Source organism: Corvus hawaiiensis, chromosome 3 (assembly GCF_020740725.1).
Source record: "Corvus hawaiiensis isolate bCorHaw1 chromosome 3, bCorHaw1.pri.cur, whole genome shotgun sequence".
In the NCBI taxonomy this organism is placed as follows: domain Eukaryota; kingdom Metazoa; phylum Chordata; class Aves; order Passeriformes; family Corvidae; genus Corvus; species Corvus hawaiiensis.
In genome coordinates this window covers 110,274,835-110,298,358 of record NC_063215.1, presented here as the reverse complement: position 1 = coordinate 110,298,358, position 23,524 = coordinate 110,274,835, and the positions used below count along the sequence as shown (strand labels likewise).

The 23,524-nt window shown below is 38.9% G+C and overlaps 1 protein-coding gene across 12 annotated transcripts in view; it reads right to left on the bottom strand.

Moving 5' to 3' along the window:
- Positions 1-23,524, bottom strand: part of EHBP1 (EH domain binding protein 1) — a 211,459-nt gene that overhangs the window by 66,936 nt on the left and 120,999 nt on the right. For 11 of the 12 annotated variants that reach the window (XM_048296582.1, XM_048296572.1, XM_048296576.1 and 8 more), the window contains 4 exons: positions 13,744-13,922; positions 13,087-13,135; positions 6,089-7,003; positions 3,995-4,138 (listed from right to left, as the gene is read on the bottom strand). In XM_048296582.1, the coding sequence (XP_048152539.1) occupies positions 3,995-4,138; positions 6,089-7,003; positions 13,087-13,135; positions 13,744-13,922 (1,287 nt within the window). The remainder of the gene's footprint in view (positions 1-3,994; positions 4,139-6,088; positions 7,004-13,086; positions 13,136-13,743; positions 13,923-23,524) is intronic. The other variant, XM_048296580.1, reaches the window with a different exon arrangement.

Genomic DNA, 23,524 nt, shown 5'->3' with positions numbered 1-23,524 from the left:
AAGTTGCCTGTGCATTTCTTAACTCCTAATTCCATTCTCTGTAATCATGCTGACTCCATAACCATAGCCATTTGAGTTTAGAGAGTAAATGACAGCTGCAGTAAATTTCCATTATTTATGTGGACCAGTCACTAAAAGAAAATAAGATTTTGCCAACGGCCTTTGCAGATATTTGCTGACAGCAGAGTTATACGGAGATTCGGGAATTAAGGATTCCACTCCATGTTCTGCAGATGAGGGCTCCCCTCCTGGAAAGGCCTTTTAGGCCCATGACTTCTGAATATTTCCCACTCATTGTGGTCCCCTCTAGCCTGTCACTTTGCCAGATAGGTCGCACAGCCCAGCTCCAGTCTCCTCACCTTTCCAACATCACATTCCAGCCAAGCTGCCGCTGCTAACAACCATCACTACAGGGTGATATTTTACAGCATCTGGTGGGAGCAGATATGTCCCTTCTAGCCCTGTGATATTCACCCTGAGAAAAGGCAGGTTAAATAAAAATGAGTAAGCTAATAAAAAGGCTCTCCTGGTTAAAAGCTAAGTGATTACCGCTGCTATATCAGATTGCAAATGACAGAAGCATCTCGTAAAAGAGTCACCACATGCACACGTACATCAAGAAAGCAAGCAGAAAGGCTGAGCTGTTTATAAATCTACCATAGAGAAAGGGACCCATGAGGGGATCAGTAACTCTGTTCACAGAGCTCTTAAGCTAATTTTTCCAGTCTCCAAAGGACTGCATCAATTTTAATGACACAGCTATGATCCTCCCAAACTATGAGCATGATTTCAAGGAGGTTCTGATCAATGCAGTCTCCTCTTAGACTTCAAATACCTGCATGCATACCTCCACATGCTGTCTGGCATGCGTACAGCTTGAGATTGAAGGCTTCTGAGAAACACCAAATAAGCAGACGTAACACTGAAAAAACTTCTACCATGCTGCAAGGGGGGAAGAAATGGGAGAAATGAGGCTATGCTCTGTGCTTAGAGGAGAAACAGGAACACTGTTTTTTTCAAAATGGACTTTTACCAAAACAAATCAGATTGGGATACACCAAGTAAACCTGTATTTATGGCCATACAGATTTGGAAATTTCCTCTCTGTTGTTGACCCCAAGCAGTGACACAACCCGTCCTCAATGTGCACATTGTCCAACCCCACGTGCTGTGGAGAACGCTGCTCTCACCTGATCACTGAGAAAGCAGCAATTCCTGGTTCTCACATGACACAGGGAAAGTGGTAACAGCACGGCCTAGGAGATGAGACTTTTATAAAGTAACTAACGACTCCGTAGGCTTCACTTAGCTGGGGTGACTGACAGTCAGAGCATAGTCTGAAAGACTAGGATGCTTAAAGCTCTTTCTGAGAAGGTATCAAAAAAGGTGCAATTGCAGACTTCAAGAGTTTCAAAAGTATTGCCTCTGAACTATCTCTTCAAAGTTTTCTTATTTAAAATTAGATCTTCCTGTTTCAAACCATTTTCTTTTGAATCTCAATCCATCCCGAAAATGAGCCTCATCCAATTTCCACTACTAAATGCTGATTCTCATTATCACAACTCTCATTTGGATAACACACTACTACACATTACTGCGCACTGACACATACAACACTGCTTTGAGTCAAAGTTCTTATTATTAACCTCAATGACCAAAAAACCATGAATAGAAATAAGTCTGTACTATATGCTAACTATCAAATGAGCAATGACCTGTAGAAAACTGGCAGAACTACATCAGATGGAAATGCCTCATCTCTACTAATATCAAACATGTTAAAGGAAAACAGAAATCAATGTGTTTTGTCTTACACCTATATATGTTATGCACACATGCATCCTCTTTCAGAATATGCACATGTATGGATATGTAGATAACATATACATACATGTTATACACAGCTTTATATAATGTATATTATTACATACCAACTTTATATAGTAATATGAGAGTCTCCAAATCACATCTCCACAACACACTTCAGAGCTGAGGAGCTTTTGTCATTTTTATGTGACAATCAACTCAAGTCAGGAGTGCCATTACAGTTTGCTCAGAGTGCCCAGATTTCACATGGGCCAGGACCATTTCTTCTAGGACAGTTCTCCCTGAGCTTCTGATGGAGGCAGCAACAAACTTTGGCTCTGCAAAGCTGCCCTAAAAGATTGCCCTTCCCTTTCCAGCAGGCTTCTAATTAATTTTTCAGCTTCTGTAACAAATGAAATAAGGTCCCGTGGGTAATCTGGCTGCCTGAACTACACAGTCCTGACTCTCACCCTGAAAACCCTTCACCATCTCCTACCCTTCAGCTGGTTTTCATGGCCTGGACACCATCTTCATTATTGTCTAACTTCACGTTGCCACCTACCCAGGGCATCTCTTCTCTGTATGCCAGTGGGGCAGCTCCTTTTACTCCTGTTTGGATTTCATTAGCAGGAGTTTGAGTCTAGAAGAGAAAGTTTTGTTTCCCAGTCCTATGACCTGCATCAGAATGGGCCCCAATCCTTAGGAGAGCAATGGTAAAAGATGCTCTTCCTGGGCAGTGTCCATACAGACAATTTTTACTGACACTTAGGAACTTTTCTGAACTTCAAGGCTCTCTGACAAGACTGTGGTATTAACACCACTTTGACTGTTTTGAACAGATTTTTCAAGGGAATCTAACCTTCTTCCCAAATTTTATTTATTTTTAATATGGGTAAAACAATGCTTTATCCAAGCAAATACAGGGAAATAGCTGAACAGGTTTTTTTTTAAGTTAAAAAAATTAAAAATATTACCCTGAGGCAGAAGAGCTGACAGGGAAGATTTCAGCTCAAACAATGAAATACTAGCAAAGTTGTAAAACCTTTGAAAATCGGAGCATGTAATAAAAAATGTTAGGCAACTTTAATTACAGTTGTTTCTGCCTGAGTAGTTGCCATAGTAACTTCTCCTCTAATGCCATTTTCTTTATGAAAAGGTAATTTTAAAAAAAAGTCCGAAGTGAAATTTATACTAAAATATACATATCTAGGAAAAACTTAAAAAACAAAATAAGAAAAAATTTGTTTATATATCATGATACAAATAACACTTGTCTGCGTATATGAAAATATTTCAAAGTAAAATGAAGTGTCAGTCTACAGAGAGGTATCTCTACAAAAAAGAAAAACCAGCATGGATCCAAGAGAGTTAAAAGAATGAAATGAGACACGTAAATCACTGTCTTCATTTTTTGTTTGTATGATCCCATTTTTGTAAAGAAGAGAATCTGCCCCTCAGGACTGAGCTCTGAAAGGTGGGAACCTGTAAAGATTTTCTTTCTCTGTATCATTATTTTTCATTTACAGTTACATTTACATTCTCAGTTGCCAGTACAGTCTCTAATGTGCAATAGTTAGAATCACAAAACCAGCATTGCAAAAGTTTGCATAAAAATTAATCAGCTTTCATCTCCAGAGAGTAGGGATCCTTCCAGGTCACCATGGAAGCCACTGGAGATGCAACCACAGCTGCTTCAACACTGGAGCTCATTCCCCAGCTCCACTTCCCCCCTCACCAGCATAATCAGCTTTGGTGATTATGTGGAATCATTCCATCAACTCTTTTACAAGACTGATGCAAGGAGCTCCATCCACTGCAACACCACTTCTAAAGCAGCAAGGAGCTCACATCAGAGGCTCAAGGAAATGACTTACATTAACTGAAAGACAAGTACCCCAAAATAGCACAAATTACTTCACCAGCATTTAACAAGTAACTTTTGAGTTTCATCCCACCAGAAACTATAGTGCCAATCAAAGAAGGTGCTCCCAGACTTCTGCTTCCAGGGAAGTGGGAGACACCTTTCTGTTGGCCATAACACCAGGAGAAACAGGCTTTAAAAGTGAACGAAGGACACATGACACATCAAACACAGAGAAGAAATGTTCTGCAAGGACATGCCCCCCCCCAACAGCACATACAATGCATTTTAACTCTGTAAACTGCAAGACTGGCCAATGATTCTTACGTCGTTCAGCTGCTTATTGCGGGCTGGGATGAGGGTACTGGTTAGTTGTTTATTCCCTGCCTTTAAAGCTGCATCTCTTCTTGCTTGCTCAAGCAGAACTCTTGCTCGTTCTTTAAGTTCCTCCTGTCTTGACAACATACGTTGCTTAAAAACAAAGAAATATAATTAACAGCAAGGCAGCCTCAGGGTACTGAACATTTATACAGTAGTTAATAGCCAGAGGCCTTCCTATACAATAAGGGTCAGGAGACACATGAATTATGTCTTCATGAGGTGACACAGCATTCTATAGAAACGAAAAGATGATCAGAATGTAAAAAAAAAAAAGTCATAGGCCTTTATAATGTAAATAGGAGTTCTTTTCCTTCCCCTTAAAACTTAATTTCTATCAATATTTAATGCCTTTAAACTGCAACTGTGGAAAAACCCAACTGTGTTCACAGAAGCCATGTCAAACATGCTGTGTTGTTTACTTATTTACTTTAATATGTATGCAAATATGGCTACAACAAAAATGCTTTGTTGGTTACTTATATGGGTACCACTCACTTACAACTTAAATTGAACACAAAGAGGCTGGGTACAAGGCAAAAAACCCTGCAAAAATATCTGCTTCTACTGAACTTATGAATATCCACAAGAAAATCCCTTCTTCATACACAGGATTGAGTATATTTGCAGAGCAGAAATGGCAAAAGGGGGTTCTGCACAGGCAACATGAGAACATGAGCAGCTCCCAGACAGACATGCTCCCAAGGGCTGGCTTCTTAGTCAAGGTCAACTGTGAAGACTGGGAAAATGCCTTTACAGGAGCCAGAGCTGGGGCAGGTGTTGCCTGTTGTGCTACTGCAGCAACCATGTGGAAATGGAGGTGGTTTACTCTAACCAACAACTGGTGTAGGTTCAGAGGGAGCCTCACATCTGAGATTTTATTACCATGTGCAAATGCACAGATAATTAACAATAAAAAACTACCTTTAAAGCCAACACTTGCTTTTTCTTGGCCTGTTACACCCTTGCCCATGAAAATTTTCAGAGAGAACAAATCCTGTCTCCTCCTGCTCTTCTATTCTTTATGGGCCAAGCTGTTCCTTTCTCATCCAGTACACAAAGATGATGATGACGATACAATGATGAAGAAGAGAAACCTCACAAGACTTCACTGATTAAAGGAAAGGAATTAGCTGGTTCTGGAACCAATATTTGGCCATTATCACCCATCTACAGACTGCTTCTCTTGCAATAAAATGAATCTTTATGGTGCTTACTCAGAAAAAATCCATAAAAACATTTGAAGCAATTCACACTACCAGAAGACAGGATATATTCTTTTCTTACCAGAGCTAATGGCACAAAGCCCAAACTCAAGAAAACTCTTCAGAGGGGTAAAATTATAAGCCTGCTTTGGCATTTTTTCAAATGGAGGTGATAACATGTTTTACATATTTTTATGATGATATGATTTATTGATAATACTCAGCACATACATAATACTCAACTTCCATTTGCACAATAAATCGGCAAGGTAGGTGGGCATACAGTGTTATCTTTATAGAAAGGAAAATGATATTGTGGTGAAGTAACATGCCTTAGGCCACTCAATGGAAAGCAGCACAATTTAGCAGTCTGGAGTTTCTACCTCACCATCCTGGCTATGTTCACAAGACTCTGTGGTTTCCCAGATAAGATTTTGAAATATCTTTAGTAAATTTTCAGGTATTCAAAGCTTTACGTTTTCTAATGAATTGATATGTTTTTCCAGTTTTGGCTTCAGTACACAACACTCGGAGGAAATGTGTTGCCACAGACAGTGGCAAGAGTTTTGGAACCATCTCTGAGATAGCTGAGAACACAACTTTCTTTAATGGAAGAGAGACTGGAAAGATCACCAGTGGGACAATTTCTATAAATTAGTTTCTCATGTAATGACTGTTTTTCAGCACCACCTACTTCTCAGGCAAAATATTTATTGCCCCCCCAAAAAAATACACTGCTCACCTCGCCATTTATGCCGAAGATTTGGTGTAAATTACAAACACAGAGAAAGAACTTAAACAGCACCTCCATCCTAACTCACAGACATAAATGTCTTACCTGGGCTGTTTTGGCAGTTTGGTCTGCATGATTTACAGCTGTTCTGGCATCGCTGTCAGAATCAGATTCTGTTTGCCTCGGAGAAGCATGTGGTTTCTTCGCAAGATCTGTATCCATATTATAGGAGTATCCAGGCTTAGAAGTAGGAGATAAACTTGGTTTTGTGACAGGTGAACTGGGATCTGCTCTTGTGCTCTCTGTGGATCCTATCCATCCCAGCTTTTCTTGCTCTGAGAAACCAGGGGTACTGTCTAAGCTCTGGTGTCTCTTCTTGTTGTTATCTTCACAAGCAACTGTGGGAGACATATCCTCTTTTTGATCACTGACATGTGCTAAGTCACTGAAGTCTAAAGTGTCAGTTATCAGCAATTTCTTCCTTCCCAACACAGGCTGCACTTGTGTTGTGTCTGTACTGCTACACTTCCCAATTTCTTCAGACGCAGAAGTCCTTCCAGAGCTCTGCTGGGATTTCTGTGGATCCGTGTCACTTCGAGTCCTGCGTGAAGAAGGGGAAGCTGTGCTTGGGCTCAAATGGTCATCAGGAGTCTGATGCTCACTCTCAGATTCACCAACACCGCTGTCGTTTACAAACACAGAGTCATCCTGAGAGGCAAAGTCTGCCAAACCACTGTCTGGTGGGTGCAGCTCGGGCTCCCGGTTCAGGTCATTCAGCTCCGCGTAGAACTTTTCCTGGTCGACAGAACTGTTTGTGTCCGTTTCGTAGTTCCCCACTTTGTATGTGCTTTTACTGCTGTTCTCCTCTATCTGAACCACGTTCAATTCCTGGCCACAGAAATGTGCCCTTATCTGATAGAGATAGGTCATAACAGTGAGTTTGTCAGGGATGGCTAACAAAACCATGTCTGAAGGCTCCAGCAATCGTGATATTCCCAAGCTGGCAAACCCGTCGTATGCCTTTAAAGACAGAAAAAGTAAAGATCACAGTGTGGCAGCTCCTTACGTATCACAGCATCTCAAGAATGCAAGTGAAAGTTTCAGTCAAAATAAGCAAGCCTAAAACACATCCAATATTACAGGAAGAATATGGCTCTGACTCTACTACTTCTTATTTTTGATTTTAATCATTACTACTTTTTGGTGCACCATCCAACACCCAGCTCGTTGATTTTTCCTGATGGCTTCTACATATCTCCCAGGGTATCTTCACAGCAAAGCAAATTGAGAGAAGGTAACCAGCAAAAACACTCAAATGGCATTGTTTTAAATGTTTTTAGCATACTTCAATGCCATATTATACTAAAATCTTTGGTTACTCAAAATGATGACACTTCTATGAGTAAACAGCTATTCATGAAACTGCAGCTTGAAAGCCTTTCTTTTTGCACTAAGAAAACCTACCAGTATTTTAAATGGTTCTCACTCAAGTAGCAGGAAACAAGCAAACAAAAAAAGTCTAAGAGTTGGACCAGAAAAAAAAAGGAACTCAAGATGGCTTTTTAAGATAAGGAACAAAGATATAAGAAACACAACACTAATCCATCTTGAGCTTTATCACTGATGATCAACCTTCTGCCTTCTGTTGGTCATGTAATTGCAGTGATTTCTGCTGATGAATAACTATGTCCAGATAGCCAAAAAGAACACCACCACAGATTACTTGACACTAGACATAAATCACATTAATCCATCAAGCAAATGCATTTTAAAAACATTTCTTGATGGTAAATTTATAAGAAAGAGAGAGTGAAAATCATTCCCATTTCACTTTCATTTCTAAAGGCCCAACAGTTGCAAGCCTCCCACTTTGTGAGGCCACATTGTCTTCTTACTGCTGGCCCTTTAAGTGAGTGGGCTTGGTGCATCAGGTTTTTCTAGTTTTGAAGAATTAAAGCTGTTTCTCAATTTACAATTAATTATTACTATCCTGGATTAACCTTGGAAGACAATATTGTGTTTCAAGGAAGCCTTTAAAAGGCCTCCTGTTAGCATAGATGCACTCAGTTAAAGCATGTGGGCTTTTCCTCCCCCAGGAATCCTGCAGCTCCTTTTCACTGTCTCCTGAAGGGGCTTACAATGTTCACAGTTGATCCTACACTATTTTGAACAAAAGCAGATGCTAAATTTAAGACATGGATGAGAAGACTGTCCTTTCACAAGGAAAGAGTAACACACATCACTGGCTTCTGGCTTCAACTCTTCCACTTTACATTTTTTCTTTAGTTTTAATTTCTTTAGTTTTTAAAGAATGGGGGAAAAAAAGAAAGAAATCAATTATGGGGTTTTAAAAATTCTCTTGGCTTTCATATTAGTAGGTATTCAACAGTGAGACAGAACATGGGGCTGGGCTGGCCTACTCTCAGCAGACCTGGATATTTTGTTTGCTTTGAGAAAAGGAGGCTCTCTCCTTCTCCTTGCAATGTCATTCCCTACTCAAGGGTCAAATAGTTTTCATTTCAGCTCTTTTCAAACTCTGCTTCTAAAAGCTGGAATTTATCTTCCTGAAATTCTGTATGTATACCTCATGCTCAGGTATAACTTCCCAAAGCATTTTAGGTGAAGTAATTTTTATGCCATAATAACAAATAATAGAAATATTATAAGACATAGAAATGGTCTGAATAATTTATTTTTAAGCTCTTCTGGCTTTCCCCATGCAAAATGATTGGGCCTAAAATCATTCATGGTCTCTGGTGTGGTATTTCTTGAGACAGTTTATTATTATGAGAGATTGTTATGCCATTTATAAATACAGAGCTGTGCTTAGATATAGGAGTAGCAGCAGCAAACATGACTTATGTATTTGCTGATACAAAACTCCAGATGGAGCAGAACAGCAGCAAAATGATCGGTGGGAGGGAATGGAAGCAACTCAAGATGGTAGAAGAGGGACAGCTGTCATTTACATGGTCTTGGGAAACAGAGCTGGAGGAGCAGGATCAGGCTGGCTATGGAGGAGAGGGAGACAAGATGGGTGGAACTGAACAGACACGAGGAGCACACAGAACAGCGAGTTAAGGGAGAGCAGTGCAGGGATTTGGGTGGGCAGCCTAAGGCATGGCAGATACCAGGAATGATGAATGCTCATACGACAGCAGAAACCAGGCTGGGCATGAACGTGTAGCAAGCCACCCATGTTGCCTGTAGACTAAAGGTAACACCAGGATGTGTTGTTTGCTAAGTGGGTCAGTGCTGATTCAGTGGCATAAATAACTTGTTACCCCACACTGCAGGTAGTGGGAATTACCATCTGAAGATTGAAAGGACTTAAGGACAGGCACAGCAGTCCAGGGCAGCCAAAGCCCATAGACATGACTTGACCTAAACTCCTTTTATAATTTCAATTTCTTATTTATATACTAATAAAACTAAATTCTATGAGTATCTCCCAGGGTCTGTAAAATGAAGGCGGGGACAGTGTTTCAGAATTGTCTGGAAAGGTACTTGCTGAAAAGTAACACTACAGCAGGATTGAATTCGGATTGATGGATAGTCTCAGTACGGCTGCAATCCCTTTTTTTTTTGGCTGCTCTGTTCTTCTGGTGATGCCTGGGATTAAACACAGTTATTTCCCACTGATGCCTGATACCTATTTCCCATCCCCTCTCACTCTCACATACATTTTTGCTTCTCTCCTTTCAAAGTACCCTGGCATGCCAATGTTCTACAGACAGTAGCTCTAGAAATAGCAAATGTTTGTTCTGGATTTGTCCATACAGCAGCATGTGATGGGTTTTCCTTCACTACTAGAAAAGCTGGGAGCTTCTTGATATTCCAGCATATTTCTAAATGCATCATATTTCTAACAGTTTGTAACATGGTATTAACAGAGTCAATTTTCCAAGTCAAATTATTTCTGTTAAACAGAGGCATAACAGCCTCGATTTTTGCAAATGTTTATTTCTCTGCATGTTTAACTCTGCTTCTACATGATCCTACTGATGCCAACAAGCACCTCCTACACACGCAATTAGATATGTGCTTATGACTTTGTGGAATCAAATTGTAGAGGTAAGCATGAACACCTATTATAAAAACATGACTCCAGCTTCAAGGTAAGGAATATTTTCCATTTTGACTCAATACTACCCCTGAATTCTTGTATTTAAATGTATAATTTAAAAAGATTCCTTTCAAAAATGGAATATTTTATTAAGATGATCACTTGAATTCAAATGTATTGAGAATTTTGTTAGAAATGGCAAAGAACTGAGGGGAGAAAAAAACATCATAAAAATTGAAAGTGCTAATTGAACCTCCAGAAGATATTCCCACAAGAAAATCTCTCAAATGAAACAAGCTTCTCTAAACAATAATTAAAACCAGAAATTCGTTATTAGAACCATACTGTTGTGCCCTTCTACTTCTCATTCCTTCACCCTGTCAAAGAACCAGCCGAAGTCTTGTTTAGTAACTTATATTTTTAAAGTGCAGGACACGTAGTAGCAACATGAAATATTTCTATTGTTGATAAGGAACTATAGTGCCAGTATGCTGTAAGTTTAATAAATTTTGTATTATTTTTAATTTAATTATTATTTAATAATAATCAAACGGACATATTAAATCAAATTAGCTCTCTAACGCTACTGGGAAGGCAATATGGATATCTGAGATTTAAGTAGAAGCACAACTTTTTGGACCAGCTGGGCAAGTATCCCTGTAGTGTTTGTAATTTTCTCAAAGATAATCCTGGTTTCTCTTTTGTTGCTGACAGAAATTTGAATTTGCAATGTGCACCAAAAATACCTTCCAATTCGGACTGATGCCAATGTAGTAGCTGTTTGGGATTTTTTTTTTTTTTTTAATGTATGTATACTCAGGGCACTAAGCCTATTTACCTATCTCCCAATGAAGTTTTTTCTTTTTTAAAAATTTACTGACAAGCTGATTGACAGACATCAATTGGGATCCATCAGCACAATCACCACAGGCAATATTCCAATCATTTCCCAACTCTGTAACACACTGACATATTGGCCAAGATCAGATGTCACAGGTAAATACCCTTTTTTATTCAGCATCAGTGGCAGCACCAAACTGGCAAGTGGTGGGTGTGTGTTATAAAGAACCTCCAATGATGTGCCTTTTGTAAGAGTGCATTTCCATCTGTAATTACACTCAGTATTTGCACTGAAACAGTTGTCTCTAAAGATTCCTTCTCTTTTTTTATTAAAATACAAACAAGGCCCTGCACTTCTGGAAAATACACTCTTATGGGTTAACCTTTAATCTATGGTTTCCCTTCTGGGGAGAAGGGGGGAGGCAGAAAAATGTTAAAAGAAAAAAAAAAAAGAAAAAAAAAGAGAAAAAAAAAAGGGAAAAAAAGAGCTGCTTCAGACAAAGACAATCATCCTATTCATCCAAAGATGTTATTTTAATTGGTCAGGAGGAATCATTGTCAAATGTGTTACATATCTGCATGGAATTTCTAGGCAGCCATTGTTGGCAGTGCTGCATTCACTCCAACCAAGGGCACACGGGGTTATCTGGCAGAACTGTGTGAGACCAGGAAATAAATCTGCAGGAAGCAACTGAGATACTCAGTGTAGCTGTCAGGCAAAGGCCGGCCAAGTGATGAAAGAAAAAAAGTGCACAATAACAACAATCACTATTTCTTCAGTTCTGGGAACTATATTCTTTTAGAAAGACAGGCTAAAAAAGTTCACTGTTTGCCATCACAGTTTCACAAAGAAAAGACGACCGATCACACTGCTAACATTTTTAATTAATAATCTATTCTTTCTTTTTTATAATCTGGCTTAATTAGGCCAGACGCTCAACAAAACTTGAAATACAAAAAACATATGGTCACAGAAAATACTGTGATGTCACAGATAATCCACTTAGGTCATTATAAGTCCTCATATTTTAATAAAAAAAAATATCATCAGCCAAATACTCATTAGATAGGAGCAGCTCAGAGATATTTCATTATTTATAATACTTAAGTACTAAATTAAAGACAAGTAACTCCCTGCCTAACACATAAGTGTGCAGGCACATTAAAATATAAACAAAATGAATTTTAATAAAGCACTTTCAGAAATTCCACATAAGTAAATAATACTAGATTGTAGATATGTTTGCTATATAATACTAAACTTGGTTAATTTATTCAAAGTCTATTTTTATACCTTCATCCCAGTTAAATTTAGTGCCTTTTAAAGCAGTATACAAAGAAAATCACAGCATTAAGAAGGCAGATACTTAAAAACAATTTTCAGATGATCTTCAGGAACAATTTTATCATCAGTGACTCACATAAAAATTGTAATTTCTAAACATGTCCCTAGGGCCCAACTGAAGCTTGTAACTTGTCTAAAATAGTGAGCAGAAATAAAAAGTCTTCCGGTGATTCCCAAAATGCATTCCTGCTTCTTCCAGAGAAACTTTTTACATCTTGCACTTACAAAGAGTGGTTTAAAACAGTTGCACAGCACAAGGCTATTAACTATGTTGCTAGCATTTAATTTATCTGTAAAGTAGTATCTCAACACCTTTTATCCTAAACCTCCCATGTTGTGCACACCACTTTATTCAGCTGACGGAGTGCAAGAGTAGGTGTAAAATTTCATCTTTAAAAATATAACCATCACCATCAAAGCAACATCAACCATGCCCAGTTCCCAGAGCCTTGTTAAAACAACAGCAAGAGAAGCCTTGTGTACCACAGTCCAAGAGCAGTTACGTTTTTCATTTTTTTAATTACGTGGCTGATTGGAAAAATCTGAGCAGTGCTCACAGAAGGCTGGCCAGACCCCTCCTCTGCCTTCACAGTTAATGTAGGCCATACAGATATTAAACTCTAATGCCAGCCTCGCACTTGTTGTGAATGTTAAAACCATGACAAACTCGAGTCAATAATGCATCCGATTTGAACCGCGGGAGGCCGAATACCTTCTGTGAGCCGCAGTTATGGCCTTACAAAACAACTGCACTTCCCCAAAATTAATAAAAACCTGCAGTGAAGTCAAAATTGAAGCTATGTGTTTTTCTTTTTTCTTTTTTCTTTTTTTTTTTTGCCTGGCAGTTCTTACCTTTTTGTTGTTCTCTTTAATATCTTGAGGATTCAGGGACTTGTAGTCACTGAGGGAGAAAATGGCACAGTGGGTATATACAGTATTTGATAAAAGCAGCAGTTTTAAAACAAACTAAATCTAAAAATTTGACATACAATAATATCATACAGTAACTAGCAATTTCACAGCAATTCAATCAACAAAACTAATAGTGTGGAAAATTAAAGGAATAAATAAATAAATAAATAAACACCGATTACATGTTTCATTGCCTGAAGCTCTCCATCTAAAAAAGAAGTTAAGGCAGGGACTAGAGGCCAGCCTTGACAACCAAATTTACCAGGAGGTAATCCGTCCTTGTCAGCATACAAAGAGCTTATTCCTCTCATCTCATTTCAACACTGGTGCAATTCTCATAATCATCTTGAAGTCAGTTCTTTGTATAAGATTAAGAAGAAGAAAAACAAATCACAGAGAGGGGAGAAATAATTGTTTATGCAACAAGGGAGAGCAAAGAGGTCACAAAGTTTGAGCATTCATAAACCTAGTTTCTTAGAAAGGAAAGGGTGAAAACAGTTCAATGCTGAAACGCACTGGTGTTTGATTTTTAAGTTTAAAAATTGTTCAGTATTTCTATGAGAGTTAGCTTATGCAGGCAGAGAGTATACAACTTACATTAGGTCTGGTCTAAAGTGATGTAATATTGCACAAAAGGATAAGCCATTTCTCCACGACGTGGTAAAATTGGTGATTTTCACTCCCCTATAGTTTTTTGTAACTTCTTTGCACCACACGAGCAATGACTGACTAGCGTTTGGCTTTCTCCCCAAAACAGGACTTGGTATTGGGCTTGGCTGGAAAAAAAAAGAAAAGAAAAAGAGAGAAGATAAAAGAATTTAATGGAAGATGAGAATTAACATTAATTGACCTAACTAGATGATCTGTATCCTTTGATGTGAGTTTAGGTCCTTCACAGCTGTCAGTTTACAATGACTGTAACTTGCAAAAGACACAAATCGCAAGTTATTATCTACAGTTGTTGCCCTAGGCACTTGTCTCCCAAGGATGCAGATATACAGGATTCCAGATCTACACAGGAGAAGAGGCCAAGAATTGTACCAGTGGAAACACCCACGCTGAAACACTTACAGCACAGTCCTGCACAGCCCGTGACACACAGCCTTGAAAACACTTCCCAAAAAATGCAGCCATGGAAAAGAGTCCCCACAAGCCCCTTCACGATCGAAGTCACTATATAGGACTGATGGATTCCCCTGGTACAGGCTCCAGAGGACAGTTTTTGGTGCTCTTTCTGTGCCAGTGAGCAATTGCATAAAGGTAATTATGGCACCGTGTTTCTGAACAACCACTTCCAAGAGGCAAGTACATACCCGAAGAGACGCCTCTTCCAGGCTTTAGCTTTTCTACATGGAAAAGGAATTTCGGACAAAAATTGTTATTAGAGGGTGGTTTCTAACAAGTGTCATTAGCTAATGACCATTAGACCATCATTAGCTAATAACGACCATTTCCAAAAAAGTTATTTTGACCCTTTTAGTAATATTTTTGTAGGCATAAACCAAGAAATAAAATAGAATACTTCAGGCATTTGGCATTTGTCAGCCTATCCGCTGTTCCTCAAATTCAGCAAACTGATTGCAGCAGATGTTTTCAAGACATACACACTTATTTCCCTAGAAAAATACTGTCACTTTAAAAACTTCTTAGATCTAATTGAACCGGCAGAATGCGACTGATGCAAATCCTACATCTGAATTATAGTGAAAGAACTGAGATCCCCTATTTTTTCAATGTAATAGAATTAAAAGCATATATATACACAACAAACAAGCTCTTGATGCACTTTAGAGCTAGAGAGTTCCCAAATTAAGACAAATGAGGAGCAGGTAATTTACTATATCACAGCCACTTAAGTTTATGGTCAAATGGATTTACTTGTTATTGTCTATTTGTGAAAGACCAACGATGCCCCCCCTTGACTGAAGCCTGTCAGTGCTCAGCAATTAGCTGCTATCAACTCATTTGTTTTCACTGCTTCTGGGGGAAAAAAATCCCGTACAGAGCCAGGGAAGTAATTTTTCATTTACTGTCACAATCAGCCCTAAAACGTTGTTGTATAAACACACTACCTTCTCACCAGGCAGAAGCACTGCTAACTCATAAAGAAAGTGCATAAGGTATACCTTGCTGAGAATTTTTTTTAATACTACATCATATGTACAAAATAACTTGTTATAAAGTGCTTACGGTTTGTAATCCTGTCAGTGATTCAAATCAGCATGAACAAATCCATTAACGATGAGACAAATATCTCTAAATACACTGAATTAACAGCTTTAACAGGGATGTACAGAATAGGGAAGGAAAAGCAGCAATAAATTATAAACTTTACCATGCACAAGATTTCAATCAGAGAAAAAAATATTGCATAGGAGCTGCCAGATAGTTACTCCCGATTCAGTGAAGTAATTAAGATGATGTTTTTGCCTTTTTTTTTTTAACAACTTGAAGCAAAACCCAGTAACTAAACCACTGGCCTCAAATATAAGGTGTGACATTACTTAAAATACATTTGCTATTGTAAGTTATCTATATGGAAATAACACTACTGAGAGAAAATAACTAAAATAGCACATTGTGGAAAGATGGTATTTTAACAAATTTTTAACGCACAAAGCTATTTCTTCAAATCATAGAGCACTACTTATCAGATATATTAAATGCTAATTATAAAGTCTTAATACTTGTTGCTGAAACTCTCTATGAAAATGTTAAATTTTCCAGTCACCACCTAAATGCCTTCTGGTTAACTCTGAAATTGCCTTAGGCAACACTGCCATTTAAATGCTTTAATTACTTATCTAACAAACTGAAGATGTAACTGAATTTAAAACCAGGCTTTACAAAAGGAAATCCTAAGATATTAAAACAATACATTTAGCAGAATTTTACATTTTATTTAAAAATTATCGATGTTTAAAAACATGGACTACACTTCCTTGAAAATCTGTATTTAAGCTGGAGGTTTTTTTCCATATTTGTCTTTCCACTTACATTAGATTTTCTAAAAGCACTTTATCCAGAATATGGAAGATTTAGGACGTGCATAATGTGCATAACATGCACAATTTTCTCTTCTCTTACCTGATAAAGCAGAAATTGTATAAGGTTTTCCTTCCACACTTATTAGTCCACGGTTTTTTTGATAAAGGTGCAGTTAATACTATGACAATGTTATGCTCCTAATCACCACCTGCGTCAAAGCTTTCGTTGTTTAATCTACGATAAAAGCATTCATCTCCAGACACAATGGAAATACATGAGTAAAGGCAGAACTGTGTGTGAGCACTTGACATGCCTTCAGAGGAGTTAATGAATGTTAGTTTTGAGTTTGTTTTTTGTGTGTGTGAAAAATCATTAGGCAAAACATTTTTTTTTTATATTTGTATGTTGGACATATTAATTACTGGCTTGGTGCAAACACAGTTACTACCAAGTGCCTATTTCTAGCATGTATTTGCTCTACATGACTGGTAGGAACTAATCAGATGAAATGAAAATTTAAGAACCTTTTTCTTATATCATTCTTTTAAGTACTGACTACACAATTCTTCTAAATGACCCAGCAGTCATGACTTGGTTTTCTGAGCTCAAAAGCCAAAGTCCCTGCAAACTCGGCTGGAAATGCCACTAAAAAGCCCGAGATATCCACACCAGATTGCCAGAGCTGCTCACTCATCAACAGGTTATGGAATCTAACACAACTGGCTTCTGTCCAGCTGTGGAGCAACCGCACAGCAAGCGCAGAGGTTCCAGGGCTGGTCCCTCACATGGTAGCTCTGATCTAAATGCAGCATCATGTGGATGGATTTATCAGCTGGAGTCAGCACTGGCTTCAGGATATCTTCGTTTCACATGCAACAAAAGCACTGAAGTCTCTATTCTTCTTTTTACACATCCTGGAAGCTCAGTTAATATGTTTTATAGTATATGTATTTTTTCTCTTGGGAGATTATCCCATCAGACCATTACTCTACGCTAACAAGAGGACAATAGCTTAAAGTATTAGGCTGCATCCCGGCGCTTGAAAATATTCAAATAGTTGTTCTGCTGCTCTGAGGAACGCAGCACCAGGCACAGAGATGGCTCACAGAGCAAGAGTCGAGCTGCATTTCTGACACACAGCCCAACACTCAGGAGAAGAAAACCAAGACTGGAACTGTGATGAGAACATGAGGCTATGGGACAGTGACACAGAGAGCAGCCAGCATGAAGACTGTAGGGGCTCAGTCTGAGGACCTCAAGGGCTTGTAGATGGCTTGCATGGAGGTAGAGGTGTTTAAAGAAAGCAAGAGGCAGTGTTGAAGCCCAGAAGAGAAAGATGCTGAGAGGAGTAAGGGGGAAAAAAAGTTTTGTAATCCGGGTGGAAGACTTACGTGGTTTGAGTTTTATATTAATGAACACAACTCCTAGAAGAGGAAAGGAGCTGAGACAACACCCAGGATTGGTAATTAACTGCAGGAGAGGAAGCTAAGATTGAGATAGGGCTGGAAGTCAGAATAGGGAAGACCTACAAACAATGAACAAACAAGTTTTTTTTCCTCAAGAGGCAAGTACAGACACTGGCCTCTAACTTATTTGACTGAGCAAAACAAAAGGGATTTTCCCGTACCCCTATCAAAACCACGACACTGTCTGAGCTCACTCAAAATTGTGCAACCATTAAAATGCAAGATAAGGTAAATGAGAGTAAGGCACAAGTAGGTGAGGGAAAATGTGCAGCATGTAGCTGGATGTAGAAGAAGCATAGGAAATTCAGCTGAACTGAACAGTCTGAAAAGCTGTATAAAGGTGCAGGAGAAACAATACACCAAATACATTTCAGTCAAATGGATACTTTGATATCCTCAAAATGATACTATAGAATTTTTTTTTCAAACAACACAGGACTTCACCCATAGGAATGTCCCATTAGCCCGGAAGTATTAGAAATTGAATATGGCTCATTTAATAGAATTTGTGCCTTTGGCAAGGTCTGTATATGTCCAACATGAATTCAATTTTGTTTATTCTGGGCTGTGGGACAGTCTGGACCTAAGTAAAAAGATGATTTTACTAGTGTCAGGAATATCAAATACAATATGGAAAGAGTCTGCAAAGATAGGATAGAACAGCTTTCTGTTCTACTCCAAACATGGAAAAAACATCCTCATGACCCAGTTGTGCTGAGATGTTCTTTACTTAGGGTAGTTAGGCATTTTTTACATAGCAGGTCACCATAAGATTGCAATTTAGTGACATATCAAATTACAAGTGACATTGCTCTTTGCTTCTAGTAAGGGAAGATCATGCATGTATTAGAAAATACACATTTCCTAGAAAGAAATGTTAGTTCTGCTGTTCTGTTACTCTGATACACAAACTTATCCATTTAGGAGTACATTCTTTAACTTTGTGCTCTCTATCTGCATGGTGCAAAATGTCTCTGGTTCCTACTGTCCCTAAAAATGAAGGAGATACGAAAACCCAGCTGATGGTCACAAGTTACAGATTCACTGAATTTATTTCCTATATATGATTAATAACAAGCATTTAGGTAACCTCCAGGTTTCATCAGCAGCAGACATCTTAAAACTTCGCCTTCCTCACTCTTCTGATTCTGCCTACAGCTAATGTGGATATGCAATAAAATATAAACTTTTATCTCAAAAGCCTTAGGCATAAGCTTTTAACTGCTTATCATTTTACAGGTTTAATTTTGGCACAACCAAACCGGTCCATGTTCAATCACAACCCAACATTTAGACATCCGCCTGAGCTGACACGATGCTCTCATATTTGAATGTGGCAAGGTGAAGAGGAAGGTGAAATCCTTGGGACACACCTCAAGTTATCAGTTGGTCAAGCAGGTCTAATGATTTCATGCAAAAGGGTTTTCAGTTGCTTGTTATATATTTTGATGGCCAGGAGTCTGGAAAGAGCTTTTCCAAACCATTCCTGGGCAAAGAAAGGAAAGCAAACCTGCAGATGGCTGCTTCTGGTTACTTTTACTCTGAGCACCAAGGAAGTGGTCTGGTAGAAAATTACAGTATGTGACCATACAATTGAAATGTGCACATGTATATAACCTACAGGCATCCAGTGCACAAAGATGGGAGAGACTGCAGTAAAAAAGGCTACTTCTAAGTACTTAATTTTGTAATTTTTGTAATTATCTGGTAGCCTCCTTTTGCCTTTTACTTTGTCTAGTAATGAAGTAACATTTTCTTAGCCGAGTCTTTTAGGTTTTTGTTTGGTTTTCATTGTCAGGGATTTAAAAGGATGAAAGAACCCAAGAATTCAGAACTAAACTCTAAACCTTCAGAACCAAAAGTCACAACACATCAACTGCTGGACAATTGCCTCGCTTGCGCAACAGGACACAAGGCTGTCTGCTCATGGCAATCAATTAAGAGCAAGACAGACGATTTATTTCCAGATGACAACCTCCCCTGTGGATGTTCTTAGCACAGAAGAACAGGACCGCACAGGAGTGTGGGCAGCTGCTTCACCAGACTGAGAAGCTCTAAATTTATTAGCTAATTGCAAGGAGAAGATTATGTTAATGAACTGCGAAAAGAGAAACAAATCTGAGACAACATAATGAATTGGTTACTTATGCAGAAGTAATTTCACCTGATGGTCAGTACAACCAGGAAAAAAGTTACAGTGATCTCCTTCTCAGACTGAACTATTAAAAAGGGATTGGCTGAGGCTCACCTAGCTTCTCTTCCCTGAGGTCGTGTAATTGTCTTGAACGCCGTGTTTTCAATTAAAAAAACCCAAGAAAAGGTATGTAACTCATACCATTAAGCAGAAACGAACACGGAGCTCAGTCTCTGATGATTACACGTATTTGTAATGTAACAGTATGAACAGATGACATGCAGGGACGGGGCCTCATTTTTCTGCTCTCAGAAGACAGGCAGTTTCCTTGTGTCCACCTTCCTTCCTCCAGTTGTCCCGGTGGCATGTGGGCTGAAGGCTCTGCTCTCATGTAATCTGTGCTGGAAGCCCAGATGAGCTACCAGGATGCTGCTGGTTCACAATCCCTGGCTCTCTGCCACAATGGGAACGTTCAGGGTTTTGGGCAGGTTGCCAGAATTAAGCAACTTAAACCACAGATGAGGAATAGCAATTTTCAAAGCTTTTAACTTTGTTAAATGTGAACTGAACTAGCAAAACGCACCTCCCTGGGCCCAAGGCTATCTCTGCCACATTTCAAAGGCCTGCAGCAAACAATGGAAGTGTTAGAGCTTGTCAGAAAAGGTCACAAGAATCTCTTCTAAAAGAAAGCACAAGGCAAACTAAAAATGAGAGTCACTGCCAATTCTTCCTAAAAACAGTGAACTCTTGTTGCTTTTGCAGGAATTTCTTTTGACAGAGCCATTAAATAAACACAAGTCATTATCCCACTCTTCTGAACATTTCAACAGACATGGTTTTTTCAGGCAACCTTCTGATGTTGGCTCACTAAGGTGACATTGCTCAGAACTTTATAGTCACCTATTTTGTAAATCTACTGCATCATTTACATTAATGCCCAACCATAGGCAGATTTATGGAAGCATTAGCCTTTACCTATGAGAAATCTTCGTTTTAAATACTTGAGAACACAACAGAGATGTCAGATTTGTGCAGGTATTGCAGTAACAAAGGAAAACAATCTCTGTTTGGGTGTGCTTAGGGCACTCGGTATTTTTAAGCCTGGTATTGATGTCATAGTTCCTCTGAAGGCCATAGTACACCTCTTGGGTGACAGTGGAAATAAAATCAGTGTATTTTACAATCCTGCCTGAGGTGCTGGTATCCGTGAGCCTGCACCAGGCATAAAGATGGATATTCTTGAAGCTCCTTAGGACAGCTATAGATAAATGAGAATTTAATGGAAACAAGTTTTTGCCTTGATAAACTACTGCATCAGCAGCTGACTCTAGGTAAACAATCACAAGATGGAGATTAACAAAAGTATTGCTTCCCCCCTCAGTGGTAAGGAGAAGCTGTCCGTAGATGATGGGGAGACATCTGAAATGCTTAGTACTGTTTTTCCACATCTGTCTTTATTCTACAAATCAGACGGAAGTTGGAGACTTGCATTACTGATACAGACACAGAAAGGTCAGATTTCAGCCCCGTGTGGAAACAGCTTAGATAAGCCAGATGCTTTCAGATCAGCTGAACACATTTAATGTAATCCTAAGGTACTGGAAGAACCAACATGAAACAACATCTGAAATGAATGGTCAGTTTAGAAACTTGAACACAGGGGAGAATATTAGAAGAGTAGGAATAGACTACATTTTCTTCTAGTCTTCAAATGCCTAAGAAGGACAAATAGCAAGAATGCAGACAAGCAAATGAAAAAGAGGAGGAACAAATAATTAAGGTCCTTCTTAGCATATGAAAGTTAAAAGAATACAAGCAATAAACATTAATTTGTCGTCAACAAATCATGACTAGCAGTCCGAGTTCCTTCTACAAGAGGGAAGCAGGGAGCAGAGAAGCATCAAATAACAGATTACAGATGTAGCTAAGCTCTTTTAGTTGTCTTTCAAGATGCCCTCATAAGGAAGCATGGAAAACAGAGCCTTAATGAGACTCATATAGGTGCAAAACAGGCTGGAAAACTATATCCAAGACTAGTTTTAAATGATTCTTGGAATTATGTATTAAAAGGGGTTCTGCAAGAGTATTTCTTAGGTTCAGTGAAAATCTGAATTAGGAAGGTGAATGATGCACTAGACAAGAAGCTGGTATGAATATTGAATGCACTAGAAGAACTCCAATCACATAAAAAGGAGTAAAGTTCTGAAAAAAACAGTATGAAATTCGATAGGTACAAGTGAAACATAGGAAGGAGTAATCATTTACATAAATGCAGGATGAGGAAGAACTGGTTAGGTAACAGTTCTTCACAAAAAGATGTGGGGGAAACAGTCTATTCAAGCTGAACATAAAAGTCAACAACATCAGGTTGTTGTGAAAAAGACAAACATTAGTACTGAGATGTACAGACAGGAATAAATCTTGCAAGACACATATTGCCTCTCCCACTCCACTCAGCATCAACAAAACCGCAACAAAAATTTTATGTTCAGTTTCCCCTGATGCAGAGCGTAAGGAAGATGAGCCCAAAGAAAGATCAGGGGGAAAAAAAAAAAGCATGAAGAAAGCTGGAGCCCATTTAGGTCATTAATGTTATGAAAAAATTACAAAGGAAAAGTAACATGGTAAGTCTTCAAGCATATAAAATTCCAAAGAAGAAAGAAAGCTCCTTGACCCCCATACCAATGTTTACCAAAACAAAGTTATAGGCTTTAGGTGCAACAGGTCAGACACCAGAAGGAGCAATCTATAGGACAGTATAATGAAGCACTCAAGACTGCCTGGGAAAGCCATGGATGTTTCATTACTGGAGGCCTTTAACAACAGGTTGCAGAAGTCTCTCATTTTGTAAAGGAGAACTTGAGCTTTGTCCAAGTAGAAAGACCAAATGATCTTTTGGATGTGCTTCAGACTGACATTCTCTGTGTCTCTTACCTCCAGCTCACCCGATGGGCTGCTGCCATCAGGGAGCAGGAGCCTGGCAGAGCTTCCTGCCATGCTCTGGCAGCACAGGAATCAAGCTGGAAACCCCCTAATTCCCACCAAGCAACACTTCACACTGGCCCCTTGGTTCACATCACTCACCAAAACTCCCTCACTTCCCATTTTAAAAATTAACCCTAGCGTGGAGGTCCTGATATTATTCGTTCCATAAGTAACTCATGCACCAATTCCCCTATGTTAATCAGATCTCCTTGCAAAGCACAGCACACTTGGCTTTTTTTTCCTGGCACACAGCTATCTGAATACATGGGAAATTCAATAACCACTAACAACTCTCCAAATGAAAAACTGTGCAGTTTACAACTCTTTCAGTTGTTTAGGAGACTGTTACTGAGTACAGCCCCACCACTTCAACTGCTCCTCATGAGGACTACCAGAGAGGAAGGCTCTCTCCCAGTCAGCACACTTCCACACAGTCACAAAGTCACTTTAAAATCTGGGATACATTAGGAAGGTTTTGTCATCCACGAGGTAAGAGTTCAGGTCAAACCCAGGACAACAGTCAGAAAAAATCCCACCGATTACAGTGGGGTGAAATGAGGTATTTAGGCAAACAGTAACACATAAGCAACACTGGAAACCAAATCAGCTGGATTCAGGTCTCAGCCACAGCAGAGATGTCACAGACTGAACTGAGAAACAAAGATTACCTTAGAGGGATTTTTAAAGAAAAAACAGGATGATAACACTTGAAAAATCCTTCTCTACCAGAAACAGAATGCTATACTCTCAAGCACCATTCATAAACAACACAGAAAACAAAAAAACCATTACATAATAAAGCAAG